This window comes from Sinocyclocheilus grahami, unplaced genomic scaffold, assembly GCF_001515645.1.
Source record: "Sinocyclocheilus grahami isolate Dianchi unplaced genomic scaffold, SAMN03320097.WGS_v1.1 scaffold407.1, whole genome shotgun sequence".
In the NCBI taxonomy this organism is placed as follows: domain Eukaryota; kingdom Metazoa; phylum Chordata; class Actinopteri; order Cypriniformes; family Cyprinidae; genus Sinocyclocheilus; species Sinocyclocheilus grahami.
The window spans coordinates 722,406-735,562 of NW_015505586.1; the positions used below are offsets into that span (position 1 = coordinate 722,406).

General features: G+C 37.1%; 1 protein-coding gene and 1 long non-coding RNA gene across 2 annotated transcripts; both read left to right on the plus strand.

Moving 5' to 3' along the window:
- The first annotated feature begins 471 nt into the window (after window positions 1-471).
- On the plus strand, window positions 472-3,933 carry LOC107550749 (uncharacterized). The gene is made up of 3 exons (XR_001604697.1): window positions 472-651; window positions 1,792-1,920; window positions 3,707-3,933. It is a non-coding gene; the product is annotated as an uncharacterized lncRNA (long non-coding RNA).
- Window positions 3,934-8,599: 4,666 nt separating this feature from the next.
- LOC107550783 (transcription factor Sox-3) lies at window positions 8,600-10,524 on the plus strand. The gene has a single exon (XM_016232161.1). The coding sequence runs from the start codon at window positions 8,945-8,947 to the stop codon at window positions 9,845-9,847; it is 903 nt and encodes a 300-aa protein (XP_016087647.1). The 5' UTR covers window positions 8,600-8,944; the 3' UTR covers window positions 9,848-10,524.
- Window positions 10,525-13,157: the final 2,633 nt, after the last annotated feature.

A 13,157-nucleotide genomic window follows, 5' to 3' on the forward strand; every position in this document is an offset into this window, starting at 1 on the left:
GCCTGTTAAGTTTATCCTTTGCAAAATGTCGCCCCCCCCTTTCTTTCAATAATTATTATATTATATTATATTATATTATATTATATTATATTATATTATATTATATTATATTATATTATATTATATTATATTATATTATATTATATTATATTATATTATATTATATTATATTATATTATATTATATTATATTACTCCAGTCCTGCTGTAACCGTGAGCACTGGGCATCTTGTCTAACCTTCAAAAGTAACATTCTGTTTTGTTTTATTTCAGATTCTCTCAGTTGCTTCTCTGTCATATGCTGTGGTGTTTTTCAGGAGCTCCAGGTCAGTTTCCCTACCAAGTTTTGTGGTCTGCCATGTTGTCCATTCTGCTCAGCTATTTAAAAAATGTTGAATATCAACAATGGCTTTCACTGGGGCATTGTCAACTTTTGTATGAAGCAATCTTGGCTGAATGCGATGGCTCCCAGTGCAGGGAGGGCTCGGCTCGGCGCTGCTGCGGAGTGGAAGACTGCTGCTCGCCTGCCCTTCTCTGTTGTCTCGGCTCAAAGCGGCACGATTTGATAGTCTTACCCGGCTCTCTCCAGCTAAACAGTCTGCAGGACCCTAAAGACGCAGAGGGAAGGATTTAGAAGAGCGGCTGTGCAATGGTGAGTGTCTTTCTGGAAAACTGCAGCTGTGGGCTGGAGTACATTTGGAGGGGGGGCTTGTTCAGGGGTGGGGGTGGGTGGATTTTATTAGCATTACACTTCAGTCCAGAGGCTACACAGACTGAACCGTTTTTAGGATTTTACTTTTGACACAAAAACATTTGTTGTTTGTGAGACTTCCTGTTGTTCATCAGTGTCAAATTAAGTCATGGGCTGTCATTCTGTTAAGTCATCATTTGTTAAAGCAGTCATTCTGCATCAGTTCTGCATCATGAATTAATTATTGTTTGATAGTACTCCCTAAAGAGTATTCATAACCATTTCCTTATTTAATCATCAGTCTTGAGGGTTCAGACTGAAAGACTTCCAATGTTCTAATATTCTGCATGATTCTAATTTAAATTCTATTGAAAATGTAAAATTGTTGAGATTACAGGTTAATTTCTTGCCTAATTTGTTGGCATATTTGGGGGGGGGGGGGTATATATATACATAATTTTTTTTTAATTAACATATAACAAATTTGGACCAAAAAAGGTTTTATTGACAAAAAGACGGCACAAGTCTCTAAAGATATGGAGTCTATACGTAGCTCTGAAAGGTAGTCGAATGTCTTTGTCAGGCTGTCACAGAGAGGAAGCAGTTAGCGTCTGCAAAGTGTCCCCGCCAGTGCAAACGCAACAGCTTGTATCTGCCATTGACATGTCAGTTTCCAGGGCTTTGAGCTGTCAGCCCTACTGCGCCCTTCTCACCCCAGCAGAAAGCGAGAGAGCGGAAGAAAGAGGGTGTTTGTGTGCAGGTTGGCAAACTGCCATATTAGTGGCAAACGAGAATACATGATAAAAATAGAGTAAGGCAATAATGCACATTTGCTCCCGAAGGACCTTTAAGTGGGTCATTTTAAGTACTGTTCAGATTACTAAATAACTTGGTCCATCAGGACTTTCCTCCCTGACGGGTCAAACTGTACTGACAGAACAACTAATGTAACGAGTTTAATAAGCATAAAGATGTAGGTGGACTAAACCTAGGAGGTTATTTTTAAGGAGACGCAATTATTGTAAACATTTGGGGCAGTGCACTATGTAGTGTCCACTTATGAGGGTCCGGTGTGTCTCCTCTGTGTCTCTCTCTGCCAAGGTGAACAGATTCATCCCCAGGCACCCAATCCATTATCCTGTCAACAACAGCAGGTCCCTGCCACAGTAGCAGCAACACTGGCCGTAATGAAATCATCAGTAATCCCAAAACTCATCTCTTCATACCAAGGTAATTAATGCATTTGGAGGGCGATGGCTAACTCTTAATTAAATTATGCTTCTTTTAATGAGGCCTTTATGTAGGGTAAATTTATGGCCAGTATCTCCATTATCAAGTGCTCGGCGCTCAACAGAGATTCGTCATTTTCACCTCAAATCACTCGCAGATTAACGTAATGAAGCCCATGATTAATATATCAATTTATACTTGTTTGTTTCTTTCCTCCAGATTTAATAAATTACCCGGCGTAATTAGTTCTTCAGGATTTTGCCACAGCCAAAACCTCAGTTCTCGCTAATAATGCAGAAAGTATTATCGTTACGTATTAATTTTCGAATAATTTAGAGATAACAACTTTGTGGCATTAATCATTACTTATTACAAAATTGGGTGTATTTAATTAATTAAAGATATATCCTGCAAATTAATTGTGCATTTTCACAATATTATCTTAACTAATGAAGGTCTGATGAAGCGACTGTTTCATTCTTAAAAGGCACCAGATTAGTGGGATCCTAATTATGTTTAAAACAAAAGCCATCTGCTTGCCACATTTGGTGCAAAGCAAAATCAGACAACTCAGCATTCTCTGCTAAACAAAAAAAGAGAAAGTTTCTATTGTTTTGGAGAAACTGTAGTACATGGAAATGATTCAAAAGATACATGGGAAATAATGAGGTCTGTAATTAGCCAATGATGACATTTCAGTGATGGCAAATCTGATCCATTTCTGCAAGTCTGACTGACAAAAGACAACACAGAGTTAACAAAATGCTTTCTGTGTATTTTGCTCAGGATGTGATATTTATTTATATGGAACTTAAAAAATTGTAAATGTAAGTTTTTCATTTTACTTTAATTCATTATTCTTGTCTTGTGTTTTGAAAAAATTCAGCTCTAGGCATGACACCCTAATCGTTTGTCTGACAGACACTTATTCTAGAGACATTATAAACATTATCACATTGCTGATGTGCAGGAGACAGAGATACCGCTTTAACACATTGATAAATTCCTTCACAGACACATTTAGCTGAAGCTAATAACACCTCCAAACTCAAAGACAATTGCTTGTGCTGTTAGAATTTGCTCAGTGATTTAATCAAAACTGTATTTATAGTAATTTTCTGCTAAATTAAATCAGCGGTTTAATTGAAATTAGCTTTCACTGGGTTAGAATAAATGTAGTTAAAACTATTTTCATTTAACGCATCATGTACTAAATGTGGTTTTATTAATGTTTCGCTTAAAATTGTCCTCCTGAAAGTTAAAGATATTGTAGAAAAATTTTGTCATTGGGGAGCAAATAGGGACTGTGTATTCAGACCATGTGCTGCATGCCTTAATGTCCCTGCAGATGATGTGTGCACATTAGCTTCATGCTGCATTAGATCAGAAATCCTATTCATCACTGACTGGGCTAAAGAGCTTCTCAAATGTGCCTTTATTCTTCTGTTGCAACATACTTCTCTTATGTACTGTGTGCTTACTGGGAAAATGATCCTACTCCTTGTAAATATATACATACGTGGCATAAAACACATCTGTATGTATTTGTATGTAGGGCACATGCTTTAGACAAGCATGCCTTGCTTCTAAAGACATTCATTTGAAAGCTCACCACAATTAGGTGTGATTGCGAGGTACTTGATAATATTAGTTTTGTGACAAACAGAACTAAACCAGGACAATTAAATCACTTAAGATGGTAAGAATGTCATTTGTATCAGTGGTATTTTTTTAAATATCCTTTTATATCTAGAGTGTGATGGATATGTAATTTCTTCTTTTTCAGGTAAAAGTGCTTATCTTTTCTTGAACTGTATGATAACATGACAAAACAGTTAAGCAACAGGCGGTGGACCTCAGTGGAAGACACATGCTCTAGTCTTCAACAGTGAATTACCTGTAGTAGCTACATTTCCCTGCAGGTAATGGAATTTGACTTAAGAAAATCAAAGAAATGGATATATGGATTTTCAGTGAGTCATTTTTACACTGTCAAATGCTAAAACCATTTGATTTCAGCTCTATTTTTTATTTCCTGTATATAAAAAAATCTGTCTTAAATTCGCTGGGAAATGAAATTAAAAACAGGAATATCATGTTTATACTGCGAAATGAAAGTTTTTTTTAATAATTATTTTTGACAAACAGGATCATGGATCAGGATCATTTATATGGCTAACTGAAAATAAATGTTTCTGACGTTTTCGAGCATTAGAGGCATTGAGTCCCATTTTTATTCAATCGGTATAGCCTAGGTTATCCTCTGCAGGTGATTGAGCAAAAGTGCTTAAGCGCACTTTACAAACGTGCTGAGAATGGACACATTTCCTGTATATAAAAAAAAATCTGTCTTAAATTCGCTGGGAAATGAAATTAAAAACAGGAATCTCATGTTTATTTATACTCGTTGAGAAATGTAAACTGCGAAATGAAAGTTTTTTTTAATAATTATTTTTGACAAACAGGATCATGGATCAGGATCATTTATATGGCTAACTGAAAATAAATGTTTCTGACGTTTTCGAGCATTAGAGGCATTGAGTCCCATTTTTATTCAATCGGTATAGCCTAGGTTATCCTCTGCAGGTGATTGAGCAAAAGTGCTTAAGCGCACTTTACAAACGTGCTGAGAATGGACAATGTCTTGTGATATTTCTCTATTTAAAGCTGGTTTATAATTAAATATTTATTATTCATATAGTTTGTTTCGATTGCAACATTGAAATGCGCCTATTAATCAACTTTTTTCAAATAAATAAATCCGTTAGATAAATAGCCTAAGGAAAAATGCGTAACATGACATCGACAAGTAGCACGCTTTTCGCGTATTAGTGACTCAAAATACCTAAAATGAATTAAAGTAAAATAAGTTCGGTAAAAAAAATAGCATTGTCCTTTTCATATAGGCTAAATTAGCTTTACAGCACTGCTGATTTAAATTTAAAGACCGAACTCATATGCTTTAAATAAAAAAAACAGGATATCATTCCAGTAGTTCGCAGTGACATCTGAAAGAAGGTCAAACTCAAGCCTCTTTTCTTTAATTGAGCAGTGAATATTATTTGACCAGTGTCAGAACCAGAGGGGACGCAACCATTCAGCGAAATACAATAGGAATAACAGACCGTGCTGAAATTGCATCTTCATTTGCATATTCGGTTCAAAAATCATGCAAATCCCAATGAGACGGTCTTTATTGTGCCTGCAATTGAAAAATCATTCTGTTAACCATGGTAACTCTGGCCTTATTCGTAGCCAGTGAGTTGAAACAAAAAGTTATTAATTCATACACGGTATGAGGTTTAAATGGATTCCGGGGCAATGGTTAATGGTTCGGCGACATATGCCTACCCTATCTGATCTCATAAATGTGAGGTGATGATTAAATTAATATTATTTATTATTATTATTGTTTCGTTTTGGCTAGAGTTTAACCGTATTTTTGTTCTATTCATATTTTGTTAGACAAAATATATGTAGCCTAATATTATTCCTAATTTGAAACTTTTTCCAAAATGTATTAGGCTATTCTATTCGGAATTTTTAATATATATCATTTATATACATTTTATCTTGTGTTTTTACTTTTTTAAATCAAGTACAAATAGTAAAAAGTATTGCTGTATAGGCTACAACAATGCCTTCTTTAGATAAAAATAATTTCAAATAATGATAGTTTCCCCTAATTTTGGCTCGTGTTATTGTTTCTTAAAGTGGGTGTGTCGCGTGCGAGATTATTGGATTATCAAATTCACTTATTTAAACTTTGTATATAGGCTATACCCTTATTAGAGTCGAAACACGGTGTCTTTTTTGTGGCTCTGCGTGCGCTTTGTTATAATTTACTTCCAATGTAATTGTTTAGGTTGAGCTAATTAACAAGTGAATCCACGGGCTCGGAAAAAAGGACTTTACACGCTGATAAAGAATAGAAGTCCTGTGGTGATTTATTGTTAGGATATTGTTGGTCTCTCAATAGTTCATCACGACAGAACGAGTTGTTAAAACGTTCAGCTAATAAAAATCTTAAATTTCACAGCTCAAACATGTGACATAGGCTAAGTCAGTAACGAACTGATATTTATCAATGGCACAGATAAATATAGGTTTGCATTTACCGTTTATTTTTGAGTGGTAGCCTAATTAACACACAATGGCTTCCTTATTGCATTTATCTGCTGCACAGTGACCGTTTTAGACTATTCGGGTCATTTGAACAGTGCTATTGCCTACTGCACTAATGGACAATTCACTGCTCGGCCATCACACACGTGAGTGATTTTCCGAAGCCTTGTGGCTCGGAGCTCAATGATTTTGAACACTGGGAGGCTTTCCTGGTGGTCCTCGGCCTTAGCTCACGTTAATTGGGAAATTTGGAGAACAGAAGCCCTCATTACCGAGCTCCGGGTAACTGGGAGTTTTCCTTTTCCCGCTGTCTCCTACATTTCCATAAGCAGATTACAAGAGGATATGTTCCTGAAACCACTCGGATAAATCACCGGTTTCGTGGAACAAGTCTCTAATTAGAACTGCTGCTGCACCGCTATATTCATATTAATGTAATGATGTTCCAAATGACGATTTAACTTTTTTTGCCTAAAGTGAAAACGACGTGAAAAAAAGATCCACCGTTTTTGTTTTGGGGGATGGTTACTTATTCTCCTTGAAAAGTAGAATTGTCTTTTATTTGTCAGTGAAAATGTGATAATTTCTAAATCACATATAGGCCTAAAGGCACTGTTAAGTGTTGAATTTAGTCTAGCTATAGGAAAAAATACTGTCAAAATAAAATCGTAGCATATATATGGGCAATGATTTATTATTTTTTCTCTATATTATAATGCTTAATTAGTAGCTACACCAGCCTAACCAGATCACTCTTTCAAATTGCCATATGATGAATAATTTATGCCCTGCTTTACAATTAACCTCGGGCCTGAATAACAACATCGGGTAACAACACTCGCACTTGTTAAGAGTAGTTTGGAAAGTAAATAGCCTAACGGAGACGTGTTGGTGTAGCCTAGGCTACATGTCCTACAAATCGGTCACACACGGTGAAACTTGTCTAAATGGCCGAGTCGTTAGTGTGTGGTGTTAAAAGTCCATCGTGAATATTCAGTAGGCTACTGTAATCGTTCAGTCTCAGTGGCGTTGAATGTGTTAAATGACGATGTTCTCGATGGACGATGTGCTAATTCTGACCCATTGGAAGGTGTAAGTTCTCCCCGGGAGACAGAAACCCTCTCCCAGCAGAAACACGTCTTACGACTGGAGTCATTGGTAAATCACATAATAAGACGCGGAATGATTGCAGTTGACAGTAACTGGTGGTATACAAATTAAATCATTAACATAGCCTACACTCCACACTGGCGTGGCAGTTCTAAAAAGTCGTTTTTAGAAGAGTTGTTTGTAGATATTGTCACTCGTCAGATTTTTTTTTTGCTTCAGAACAATATAGTATTGGTCCACAGGGGGGCGTTACTGTATTAATTTTCTATTCACAAGGTCGTCGTGGACACTTGACAAAACTGCGAAGAGTATTTTTTTTAAAACAACAATTTTTGTTGAATGTTTGTCTTTACACAATTATAATGTAATAGTGTTATAGTGTAATAGCATGCTATTATGCTGTTGAAAAAAATATGAGACAAAGAACGTAAATAATGTGCTTGATGTTAAAATCGTACTTTTAATCAGTGTCAGTTTTAAGAGCTTTAATTCCCACATTCTAATTAGGCCTATGTAGGAGATTATCTTGAAAATAATAACAATAATAATAATTAAAATCCTGTATTAATTGTGAGGCAAAATTGTAGCCTACCATTTGATGTAGCCAAGCTTTTGCATTGGTGGATGCAAGATTGTCCTATCTCTTAAAAAAAAAAACAAATCAAGCTTTTAATTTAATTATATATTCAATATTTGTTTAATTAGGCCTAACGATTATCTTTGTGCCTTTGTGGTGCCATTGCAAGTGACAAAGTTTATAGTTTGATTCCAATAACTAGGATCTAACCTGATTCTTGCCTTTATTTTAAGCAACAAATTGAAAGTTATAAAAAAAATATGAGACAAAGAACGTAAATAATGTGCTTGATGTTAAAATCGTACTTTTAATCAGTGTCAGTTTTAAGAGCTTTGATTCCCACATTCTAATTAGGCCTATGTAGGAGATTATCTTGAAAATAATAACAATAATAATAATTAAAATCCTGTATTAATTGTGAGGCAAAATTGTAGCCTACCATTTGATGTAGCCAAGCTTTTGCATTGGTGGATGCAAGATTGTCCTATCTCTTAAAAAAAAAAACAAATCAAGCTTTTAATTTAATTATATATTCAATATTTGTTTAATTAGGCCTAACGATTATCTTTGTGCCTTTGTGGTGCCATTGCAAGTGACAAAGTTTATAGTTTGATTCCAATAACTAGGATCTAACCTGATTCTTGCCTTTATTTTAAGCAACAAATTAAACATGCTTATCAGTTTCTGCATTTTTCGGGGGAAAATTCGAAATCCATAACCTAATCTGTAGCCTACTGCAAAAGTAGGTATAAGGCTAACATTCTCAGTGAATAACGACCGCTTTAGAACAATATTTGCAAAGTGATCACTTTTGCCAAAAGTGCAAAGATGCCCCTGATGTAGCTATTTTATCCCACTTTAAAGTTCATCCCGAAACACAGTGCACAGGCAGCGCATTGCTTGGATGGCGGAGTGTGAGGCGCTCTCTGATTGGTCGGCGCTGAGCTCATTGTTATGCTGTCAATCCAAATCACATGGCCGAGCCTCTATTAACAGCTGAGCTTAGCGCACAACTTTGCAGAGTTCCGTGGCAGAGCAGAGCAAGACACGCGGTACAGGTGTGGAGACTTTTGAAAGAGTTCGGTGCTTCTCACTTGACCAGAGTATTATCTCTCCGAACTTTTGACTGACTACAGGCTACTTTATTTGGTGAGGCTCCTTAAACTTCAGCGTTTTCGTTCGAGTGCGCGGCACCACTTCAAACTCGTTTGAATGTATAACATGATGGAAACCGAGATTAAAAGCCCCCTTCCGCAGTCCAACACGGGCTCGGCGGCGGGCGGCAAAAACAACAGCTCCAGCGACCAGGACCGGGTGAAGCGGCCTATGAATGCTTTCATGGTGTGGTCTCGCGGGCAGCGGAGGAAGATGGCACAAGAGAATCCCAAAATGCACAACTCTGAGATCAGCAAGCGCCTCGGTGCTGACTGGAAACTTTTGACTGACACCGAGAAGAGACCCTTCATTGACGAGGCCAAGCGCTTACGAGCCATGCACATGAAGGAGCACCCGGATTACAAATACCGTCCCCGCAGGAAGACCAAGACCCTGCTGAAGAAAGACAAGTATTCCTTGCCCGGAGGACTCTTGGCACCTGGTGCCAACGTTGTCAACAACGCCGTGTCAGTGGGCCAGCGGATGGACTACACGCACATGAACGGCTGGACGAACAGCGCGTACTCCCTCATGCAGGACCAGCTGGCCTACTCTCAGCATCCCAGCATGAACAGCCCCCAGATCCAGCAGATGCACCGGTACGACATGGCGGGACTTCAGTACCCCATGATGTCCACGGCCCAGACCTACATGAACGCCGCGTCCACTTACAGCAGCATGTCACCAGCATACACGCAGCAAACTTCCAGTGCAATGGGTTTGGGCTCCATGGCTTCAGTGTGCAAGACGGAACCCAGCTCTCCTCCTCCGGCCATAAGCTCTCACTCTCAGCGTGCTTGTTTGGGAGACCTGAGGGATATGATAAGCATGTACCTGCCCCCCGGAGGAGACAGCGCCGAGCACCCCAGCCTACAGAGCAGTCGGTTACACAGCGTCCACCCGCACTATCAGAGCGCAGGGACTGGTGTGAACGGAACGCTACCCCTAACCCACATTTGAAAGACTCCTAAAAAAAGACTGAAGTAATTCGGATACTTGAACGTTTTGATTCGCAAAAAAAGAATCGAAGTTCAATTTCGTTTTTAAATAAAGAAACTATTTTTAATCTCAATGAGTTGTCCGTTTTAAAGCATTTTATGACGACATATCGGGGACTTCAGAATAAATTGTATTGCAGAGGAGCTTTTTATCATAAGCTGTAAAGCAATCAACGTCTGTAGAAGAATATTGGACTTCTGACTTATTTGCCGTCAGAGTTTGTCTCGATGAAAAAGGCATGGCTTCGTGAAGAGGCTGTATTTCAAAAACAAAAAAGAAAGCGAAATGGAGGGAGAGTGTTGACTCATAAATGTTTACACTTATTTTTTAGAATGTCGGTTTTGTCCAAATCGGTGTAGTCTTTTTGTTGTTCATTTATGAACTAGGTTTTATTGAAATGAAAGACTGTGCTGTTCGCAAGCGCAAAGTTTGTTTTATTTATAGTGAGTTTTTTTTAAGCTTGTGAACCATTGTACGTCTTGTTGAAATGTTCCACTTTTGTTTTGTGGATCTTCTTTTCTGTGATGTTATGGCAGTATCAGGTTAACCCATTATGTGGGACGGAGAGTTTTATTTAAACTGACGTTTCTACTCAAGACCATCCTATTCCTAAATGAATAAATTTGTTTTACAAAAAAGGCTTCATGGCTAGATATGATTTTTTTTTAATTCAGTGACTTGTTTGGTTCTTTGAATCGTATGTCTACCGGAAAACCAGTGACAGAGTAACTCCAATTCGCTTTAAGCCGAATGTGGTAATTTGAGGCGATCGGTTAAATGAAGAGTAAATAAGCGAATTCAGACACGCTCGCTACCAAGCAGATGTCAACACCCGTGGATTGTTATTAAACATCATTAAACGGCAAATATATGTGTGCCTTTCAAATGCCTAAAAATACAATCGTTCTGTAAATGAATCAAATATCATTCTATATAGGCCTATTGGACCACTGAAACTAATTAAAGCATCGCGCCCAAACACACATCAACTGGTGTAGGCTATATATTGTAAGTTTAGTTCTGATAATAGCCTACTACGGATCATAAACATGAAACTTGTTTCAAAATTCGCTGTTTTCATAAGATTTACTCGCTGTTGGTGAGTCAACTCTCCTTTGCAAGAATATGCAACACAAAAAATAATAAAACTGAAAATCCTAAATGCATAAATGGAACAAAATATTTGTTTAACTCACATGAACTGTCATGCATACAAACTGTGTAATTTCCTCCTGCATTTTCACTTGTTGAGTCGTCCAGGTACAGTTCCTCAGAATTATTTTGTATAATTAGCTATGGTTAACTATAAATATCGTTATATATAAATATATATATATATAAATAACCTGACGATGAAACGGTTGATAAATTCTGACAATTATGTTCATAAGAAGTCATTAAAGCGGGGGTTATTTGGTTGCTATTTCACTTTATGAGCTACTAAGTTGTGGCCGATTTTTTGGGGGGTCAGACAGAGATTAAATATTTGCTGTACATTATTCAGTGATTTGAATATCACACAATATTGTATTTTTGCCTGTGTGTCAAACGACCATTTTTACCACCTTTCTTGTTGTAGTTAGCCAAGAAAAGGAGGCACATACTGTTACCGACTGCCTCATGTAATTTAGGATGTAATTTCTCAGTTCTCAATATATAATATGTATAATAGCCTATATGTTTTGTCTAACATATGTTCATAAAAATAAAGAGTCTTAAAATGTCTTTACAACATCTTTGGTTCAAAAAAGAAAAACAACTCTCTTCTAATAAAGATACATTTTGGCTGGATATGGTTCTTTGAAAATTAAAATAGAGATGTATTTTTTTTGTAGATCAACATATTGATTTCTAAAATCATAGATAGGCATACTTTTGTAAATAACTGCTAAAAAGCTCTTAATGCTAGTTACCTAAAGTTTTCCATCAGGCTGAAAAACCTCACTCTAATTTAATAATCTTTTACATTTTTAGAAGCTCTACGGATATTCCAACTGAGAATTTTGAATTGAGCAATTTTTTTTTTTATCTCAGATGCTTGATTTAACTTGTTTCTGAAATATCACTTGTTCATCCACGTTCAATAATTATCCGTTCTGCAAAGCACCTCACATTCTCCGAAACCAAATCAACTCACTGATTTGAATCACTTAAAACATCTCAACAGTAAAACTGTCAGGACGTGTTACCTTATAAACACTATCTGTGTTTTGAAAATGATTTTAAACCCTGTTTATCTTAATCTCAACCATTTAGAGTTTTGCTTAAATTCTCAAGCAAGAGATTTTTATTTAAGGAATACTTTTAAGAACTCAAATTCTTCTGTCACTGGTGATTTTTGCACACAGCAATATGAAACAATCTTTTTGAATGACATTGTCACACTTAGAGTGCAACAGAATTTCACAATATTGGTGCACCTGACAGTTTTACAGTATGGGATGAGCTGCACAGCATCCCGGGGCATTTGATTCCCCTGAGCCGTTCAGTGCATGCACTGGCTGCTGTCTTTCCCACATTCTATAACAGGTTTGATCCACAGATTAAACGGACCTCCCTGAAAGTGTTAGTGTGTTGGAGACGGCCTATCAGGTTATCATGCTTCCTAATTTTAAAAGGAAAAAAAAAACATTAATTAAAGCAGCTATGACGGATGCAGTGGTGAATTTGTTGCATATGTCTGATATGAATGGTTTGCTGGGTACCAGATTTGTTTTTATTTTTTGACATTCACAGTGACACTATTGATATATTCAATTGCCAGTTAAAAAAAAAAAGAAATGTATTTAAACTCACATGAGTGAAGCTGTACTGATAGCAGAATACATTAGGTCCCTTCCAGCACAGAGTGGGCCCCTCTCTCTCTCTCTCTCTCTCTCTTTTTCACTTGCTCGCTCAGTCATGCAGTGCCCACTCAGCAAGTGCAGGCATATCCCCACTTCCATCTGCTTATGACCTCACTGGAGCTGTTTGTTTAACCCTTTTTCCAAACCAACATAATTGCACACTACCGCAATCAAGCATGCTGGATTTGGAGTTAGATAGCATTAGAGGCAGAAAGCTTTCTCACTTTCTTTCTGCTGTGGGTCTTTTTTTATATTTAAATATATATTATTCATACTGTCTACCTTGTTATGATTATTCCTGACGTATTTGAATACATGTGCCAATCTAAGAATAAAAAACGTTGCACGTTGTCCTGTATCAATTTCATTCACTGAACCTGCTCAGCAACTTTCATTGCAAACTCCTCATTCCAAATCTCTCTGTG

Excerpts from the sequence above, each read along its gene's own strand:
- LOC107550783 (XM_016232161.1), top strand. The coding sequence starts at position 8,945 with ATGTATAACATGATGGAAACCGAGATTAAAAGCCCCCTTCCGCAGTCC.